The sequence below is a fragment of the Lycium ferocissimum genome, unplaced genomic scaffold (assembly GCF_029784015.1).
Source record: "Lycium ferocissimum isolate CSIRO_LF1 unplaced genomic scaffold, AGI_CSIRO_Lferr_CH_V1 ctg638, whole genome shotgun sequence".
Taxonomy (NCBI): domain Eukaryota; kingdom Viridiplantae; phylum Streptophyta; class Magnoliopsida; order Solanales; family Solanaceae; genus Lycium; species Lycium ferocissimum.
The window spans coordinates 216,739-224,149 of record NW_026726335.1 but is presented as its reverse complement, the minus strand read 5'-3'; the positions used below and the strand labels follow the sequence as shown (position 1 = coordinate 224,149).

The window sequence follows — 7,411 nt, the reverse complement described above, 5'->3', positions numbered from 1 at the left end:
GCTAGCTCAAATAGCCAGAAATTAATAAAAAGGGACCTTTTTAAACAAACGAATTTGATTAAAAATTGAATAGAATTTCCAGCGTGAAGAGTCAAGGAAATATATTTGAAACAGAAGCTGCTTGTTGTCTTTTTATAATATGTGTATTATGTATTATGTTCTAATTAACAGAAATTAACAGATGCTTCGAACCAGCTCACAAATAGCTAGAAACTTCTTAATTCACACAGAAAGTATAGTCAAAGGCAGTTTTTAAGATCTTCGTGGTCAGTTTCACATTTCACTTTCCACTAATACTACTTTATTTTTCTTCTATAAAAGCAACCATTAATATGTAAAGTTTCGTTAACAACAAAACACAAAGTTCTTTTTCTAAAGTGGGAAAAATATGGATACAATGCTTGCAAGAACCAACAAAATCTTGTTCCTTTATTTTCTTCTCCTCACAAGTGCATTATTCCTTGCAACATGTCATGAAGTTGGTTAGTATCTTTGTTTGTGTCTCAATTTAGTTTTTTCTTCTTCGTTTTCCACCCGATATTCGGTATCCGTATTGGGAGTCGACTAAATTTGAATTCACGCCGGAAAGTCCTACATTGGGGTAAAGTGCTCCCTAATTAAAAAAGGCGACTCATATTCAGTAGGGTTCAAACCCGAAACCTCTTATTAAGAATGAAGGAGTACTTACCACTCCACCATAACCTTTGTTGGTCTCAGTTTAGTACCTTTTTAACAATTATGTGATCTAATTATAATATTTTCATTATTATTTTATAGATGATGAAAGTGAATTTAGTTATGATGGAGAAAGTGAGAATGGACCAGCACATTGGGGTGAAATTCATCCAGAATGGAAAATGTGTAATTCTGGAAAATTGCAATCTCCAATTGATCTTTTGAATGAGAGAGTTGAAGTTGTTTCTCATTTGGGAAGACTTAAAAGAAGCTACAAAGCATCATCCTATGCTACTCTTTTGAATAGAGGACATGATATGATGGTAAGAACAAAAAGAGAACTTGTAATATTTTTGTTTGTCATTACATTTTGGAGGAGAACTCCTTTCATTGTCATTTTAAAATTTTAATATGTGTGTGTTTGATACGATATAAGTTATTTTTTAGAAAAATATATTTCATTTTGCGTTTTCCTTACGGAGGGTGTTCAACTTATCATTATTGAACATACATAGCTACGTCCCTAGTATTTGGCGGATCCTAGAAAGAGGGAAAAGGGTTTCTTCACTTACAGAGGAAAATTAGTTTTCTTACAAATACCATATAAATTTTGTGTTGCACATCATTAACTTGCTCCAACCAACACTTATACATTATCTTTATTATTAATCCTTTTTTTATTTAATTATTTGGTATTCAAAATTCAGTATTTGCCCGATGAATTCAAATTAATTTGTATCACACATGATCCATATCAAAGTGGGATGCACTGATCTCTACTAAGAGTTTCTTTATTCATAGGACCCAAAACTGATACATTTGGTTAAAGGTGAAAGGATAATCTCATTCGTCCACCTATAATCCTGGATAGCAATAGTCCGTAATAACTCAAATGTTTCACCAAAGCACTATCCGATCGATTTGCTAATAACATTATTACTCTTTTTCTGTATAAAATTTTCAGATAATACTTTTTCACTCACCAACCAAAGAACGTAACATAAAACATGTTCTGGAAAAAAATATATTGTCTAAGAATTGGTGTAAAAGTGATTTCAGATTTTGCAAAAATATCCAAGTTTTATGTGCTCAATTGCATATAAAATTGTGTAAACATAATTTGCTTGGTTATGCCGAACTGGGTCCTCCTAGCTATCAACAACTTAACCTACTACCCATGACACTAAGCAAATAAATAGTCATTTTTGTTGTCTGTGGTTATTTCACTATTTAACCAACCAAGTGCGAAAAAAATCAACAAGCTTAGTTACTTTTTGAATATGCGACAATATAATTAGGTGCTTAATTGAAATTAAGAGGATGTTATGGGGACGTTACGTTGAATAGTAACTTATAGTATTAATTAGTCAGTATATGTGTAAATTTTGGAAAATTCCCTATGATAATTAACAAGTGATTTATTTTTCTTTTCTTGTGATAAATTTGATGAATAATAATTATTTATTACTGCAGTTAAGATGGGAAGGTGGAGCTGGACATATTGCGATTAATGGAACTAAATATCAACTTAATCAGGCTCATTGGCATTCACCTTCTGAACATACTATCAATGGAAGAAGGTCAATAATTTATTTATTTTCTTTATTATTATTATTATTATTATTATTATTATTATTATTATTATTATTATTATTATATACTTTCTGGCTTTTGTTGTTTGTAATATTCTTGATTTTACATATTTAAGTAGTGACAAAAAATGTATGAATAACTGCAGATTTGATTTGGAGGTTCATTTGGTTCATGAAAGTGAGGATGGAAAAGTTGCAGTTATTGGAATAATGTACAAGATTGGAAGAGCTGATTCCTTCTTGTCTAAGGTACATTACACTAAACACAACTTTTAACTCAGAGTTAATCTTAAGTTGCTTAAAAGCTGATTATAAATAATTATTCATAATTAGTGAAATTAGTAACCTAAAAATATATAAGATAAGTAGTTTACTACGACAAGAGCGAATTACAGTGATAATGTAAACATTCTTTAACACTATCGGTATATGTAATATGGCCGATCTTTGATTTCAGATCGAGGGTGATTTAAAAGCTCTAGCACATACAAAAGGTGTGGAGAGAAAGATAGGAGTAATTGATCCAAAACAAATAAAGTTGGGTAGCAGAAAATATTATAGGTATATTGGCTCGTTGACTGTTCCTCCTTGCACTCAAGATGTCGTCTGGACTATTGTAAGAAAGGTAATTTCAAAACTTCAAACGCTTTTTTTCCCCTTCATTGTAACATAACATACTTCAAAAGGAGCTTTGAAGCAACAAAAAAATTGTTTCGGTATGATCGGTATTGGGTTTCGAGCCATAGAATCGATCAATATTGATATATCGTGGCTTTTTTCGAACACTAAATAATGAACACGAAATATTTCGTGCACCAAGCTGTATTTTATTATAACATACTTTGAAGTTAATATTCGACTTCGTCTTTACATTTTCTCAGGTGAGAACTGTCACAAGAGAACAAATGAAGCTAATCCGCGAGGCTGTTCATGATGTGAGTTACTACACCTCAATTTCAAAACTATGTCAATAGAATTATGTTTTATCGCCTAGTAATTATGTAACTATCAATTATCCTCCATTAAATTTACTTAAATGTACACTGACATTGTTATTGGTTTTTAAGCTATAAGTTTAACTTTTGTGCGTTGATGGTATATAAAAAAGTATCAGATTAAGTTGACCTACAACAACGTAACATGTAACTTTTCTTATTAAATCTGATATGCTAACTTGAAAAATAGATTAATAATACGTTGTATCCAGTTAAAACACCTTTATAGATATACTATCAGTATACATAACTTAAATCCTTTTATATTACCGAATTAGCCTTTTTATGAGGAATTATTTGTTGTTGTATGTCAATTTAACCTAAAGGTATACATACTAATGCTCTCTCCAACATGTTTTTTTCCTTTTGCAGGAATCTGATACAAATTCCAGACCAGTCCAAGCAGCAAACAAACGACCTATCCGACTCTATAGACCAAATGATCCTAAAGAATAATTGAAATCATTCTACAATTATGATTTTGTTTATATTACAGGAAAAATGAGTTCAGTATATGAGCTAGAAATGGCCTTATAGCATTAATGGCTGTTGCCCTCCATTTATTTTCCTAACATGACAGGAATTGTTTCCACTACATAGTATATTTCTTTGTTGTATTAATTATTGGTCATTCAATATGAAATTGTAGCAAAATAATTGAAGGCATTTAGTTCTTTGTAAATTGTACTATCAGGCCCCTCAATATTTCTGTCGTTGACGTATTTGTCTTAATCAATTATTCTCCCTACAACCCCACAAAAAGCAACATATGTAGGAAAGTTCATTAATTATAAATTAGTAAGGCATCAAATAATTAATTATTGGACAAGATTATGTCAAACATTCGGCAAAGGACAATAGAGATTCTACGAGCCATGCATTTGTCCAGAGCATAATTTGCACTATTACAAAAATCAGATGCCGCTATCACTAATTAACAAATTAGACTAATATGATTTAATGATGAGTAATTTCATGGATCATCAGCCAACTTTCATTTTATTGTACCAAAGTCAATATACCATTTTTTATAATGAAAAATCAATCAACTTTGTAAATGAGAAAAATCGCTAAACAACTTTGTGTAATAAAAAAGTCACTCAATTTGCCTGAGTATCGTAGAAAAATTCTCATTTATTTCCCCCTTGCTACTTTCTATGATACTTAGACAAAGTTGAGTGGCTTTCTTGTTACATAAAATAGTTCAGTGACTTTCGTGATAACTAAGTAAATTGTGATTAGCTTTGTTGTTAAATTATTAGGATTATTTAGTTAGTAATTAAAGTGTTGTCACAAGTTACCTTAACCTAAAGGTGTAAAAAGTTTGTCAATAATAGTTTTGGACCTGTAGTACTGAACAGAAGGAATTGAAGAATCCAACAAATATTGAAAGATAAAACAAATACAAACTGAAAGCAAGAATCTATAGATCTAGTGAATAATGTAGCTACAATGTGACATAAATTGCCTTGGCAAGTACAATATGAATGGAATGTGTTTCCAGTCGCGAACCCGAATTTAGTCAGCCCTTAATACTGGTACGGGACACCAGATGGAAAAATGTGTTTATGAGCTCATACCATTCTTGCAAGGACTTTAATTAGATCATCCGTCGATGGCCTATGAAGAGGATCATCTTCAATACAAGCTTTAGCTAAAACAGCTAAACACAATGCCTCTGCTAAAGGGTAATCTTCCATAAGGCATGGATCAATAAAATTCTTCAATTGTTCAAAACATCCTCCCTCATTAGCTCCCCCTCCCAAAAAAGTAATTGAGTCCCTCAAGAAATTCCCATCAACGTCTTCTTTCCCCGATATGAGCTCGAGTAGTACTACTCCGAATGCAAAAATGTCCACTTTTTCAGACACCGAACCATGTACTAGATGTTCAGGGGCAATCCACCCTCCTAGACTCCCGATACTTCCAACTTCCCTGGTTGCTCCAATGCTTGCTTTAGCTCCAAAAACGGCCAATTTTGCCCTCCAATTCGGGGTCAAGAAGACGTTTTTGCTGTTGATGTTCATGTGTGTATAAGGTGGAATTGTGCAAAAGTGCAAGTAGTGTAGCCCTGTGGCAATGTCAAAAGCAATTTGAGTCCTTTTATGCCACTTTAGAGAAGAAATAGAGGAATTAGACAAACAGTCCCTTAAAGTCCCATTGGATGGATATTCAAATACAAGATAAGATCCTGTTATATCATCCTCGCCATAACAAACACCTTGAAGCTTTACAATATTCACATGATTGATTCTCGAATGTACATCAATTACTTGTCTAGTGTCCTCAAATCTTATTCTCTTGATCAGTACTTCAGCATTGTTATCAACACATCCCTTGTATACATTGTCACTTATCTTAGTCTCTTCACTAAAATTACCCGTCGCGTTTGTCAATTCATCTATGTTGTACTCCCCTAAAGTGTACTTTATTCCTGCAAGCAAATCAGGAGAAAAGCACGAATTCGTTGAGCTTCTAGTAGGCGTTGGACCGGATATTGGAGGCGAGCTTCTTGGAGTTAATGAACCTGAATTAAAAGACCTCTTATGTATTGTCCGCTCTGCTTTGAATTTCTTTAAGGCCCTTACATATAAACCACAAGCAACTAAAGTTGCAGCAACAAGAAAAAAACCAATAACTGATCCTGCAATATAGAGTTTCTTTATTTTCGGATTTTTGGATGATTTTTTGACCGGTTGTGTTGGTAGAAAACCAGGGCTAGGAGGTTCAGAATCATGAATATTGCTGAAATTTATTGACGGTTCGCCTCTAAGGGGGACCAAAATTGTTGTGTTAGAGAAAACAGGGGGATCAAAACTTAAATTATTAGCTCCCCATATATCTTCAACAGGAATACTGAATTTTTCACTTACTTTTCCTGTATTATCACCTGTAATAAAAGGGTATGTCACAAGATACTTTAATCCAGGACCAAAGAATTTATCAGGACATGCACATTTCAAAGGCACAAGCAACTCTGTTCCACCTTTAATTTCATCAGAAAATTTGATTTTCTTGTTCTGCTCATAAAGTGTGACAGACTTAACTAGACCTTCAAAAACACCACAAGCAACATCGTCGAATTTCGTGTTTGTAAGTGCAATGTAACTAACATTTGCTTGAAAGAATTCACCAAAACAAGAACATTGAATTGGAACAATCACTTCTCTACCAATTTCAAGAATCTGTGACGAAGACGTGACATTGTTCATGTTGAGTAGTTCATCAGGGTCCAATATTCCAAACAAGTAAGAAACATCAGAGATTGTTGTGTAATCTTGGTTGGCTCTATAAACCAAAAATGTCTGACAAGAATTTTTTGGTGAACTACTACATGTGTATCTTGTGCCTGGAGAAGTGATACTAGAAAAACATGAGGTTGGATCATAGAACTGTTGGCCATAGCTTGATCCAATAAAGATCCAAATTAGTACTAGAAGCCATTGAAAAATCATGGCATGCAAAATAAAATCAGATGGTGTGCATTCTGCTCAAGAGAAAAAGTGAAAGTTGGCCAATTATCTTACTGTCAAAATAAACAAAGCATGAAGAATCAAGAAGCAAGAATGTGGCAAATGAAGGAGTGATGTTGATATGGGAGAAAATTAAAGATGATGGAAGAATTAATATAAAAAATTAAAGTACAATTAGATTTCAGGGCAGGCCAAGCAGAGAAGTATATGGGTAGGATGTTTGGGCAACTAAGCTTATAAGTAAGCACTTTTGAACTTATTTACCTGTAACAACTTATGGCTTTTAGCTTATAAGCACTTATAATGATATTTTAATCATTTTAATAGTATTTACTCAAACACACCAACATTTTAATAGTATTTACTCAAACACACCAACTAGTTATTACTAGTTTCAACACTTTTAGTCAAATACGTAATTGCTTATTCATAAATTTAGCTACAACACTTAGAAGTGTTTTTCAGCTCTTGATATTTATCGGACACTTTTAATCAGCTAACTCAAACAAACTCGATAAAATGACCATTAATTTTTTTCTTTTCTTTATTGCAATAACGTACTGTGACTGAGTTTTTGTTGTGGAATTAAGGGCAACATCAACAGCCGGCCACAATCTGTATATCCAACTGTCATCTACTTGGCAAGTAGACAGAAAAAGTATGGAATATTTTCTTG

At 32.9% G+C, this 7,411-nt stretch overlaps 2 protein-coding genes across 2 annotated transcripts; one reads left to right on the top strand and one right to left on the bottom strand.

Annotated features, from left to right (window-relative positions):
• Positions 1 to 340: 340 nt before the first annotated feature.
• On the top strand, positions 341 to 3,949 carry LOC132045262 (alpha carbonic anhydrase 7-like). The gene is made up of 7 exons (XM_059435819.1): positions 341 to 482; positions 778 to 998; positions 2,149 to 2,255; positions 2,414 to 2,516; positions 2,725 to 2,892; positions 3,149 to 3,202; positions 3,635 to 3,949. The coding sequence occupies exons 1-7, from the start codon at positions 389 to 391 to the stop codon at positions 3,716 to 3,718; spliced, it is 831 nt and encodes a 276-aa protein (XP_059291802.1). The 5' UTR covers positions 341 to 388; the 3' UTR covers positions 3,719 to 3,949.
• Positions 3,950 to 4,006: 57 nt separating this feature from the next.
• Positions 4,007 to 6,914, bottom strand: LOC132045261 (lysM domain receptor-like kinase 4). The gene has a single exon (XM_059435818.1). It carries the CDS (start codon positions 6,715 to 6,717, stop codon positions 4,837 to 4,839), a length of 1,881 nt encoding a protein of 626 aa, XP_059291801.1. The 5' UTR covers positions 6,718 to 6,914; the 3' UTR covers positions 4,007 to 4,836.
• Between the last annotated feature and the right edge of the window lie 497 nt (positions 6,915 to 7,411).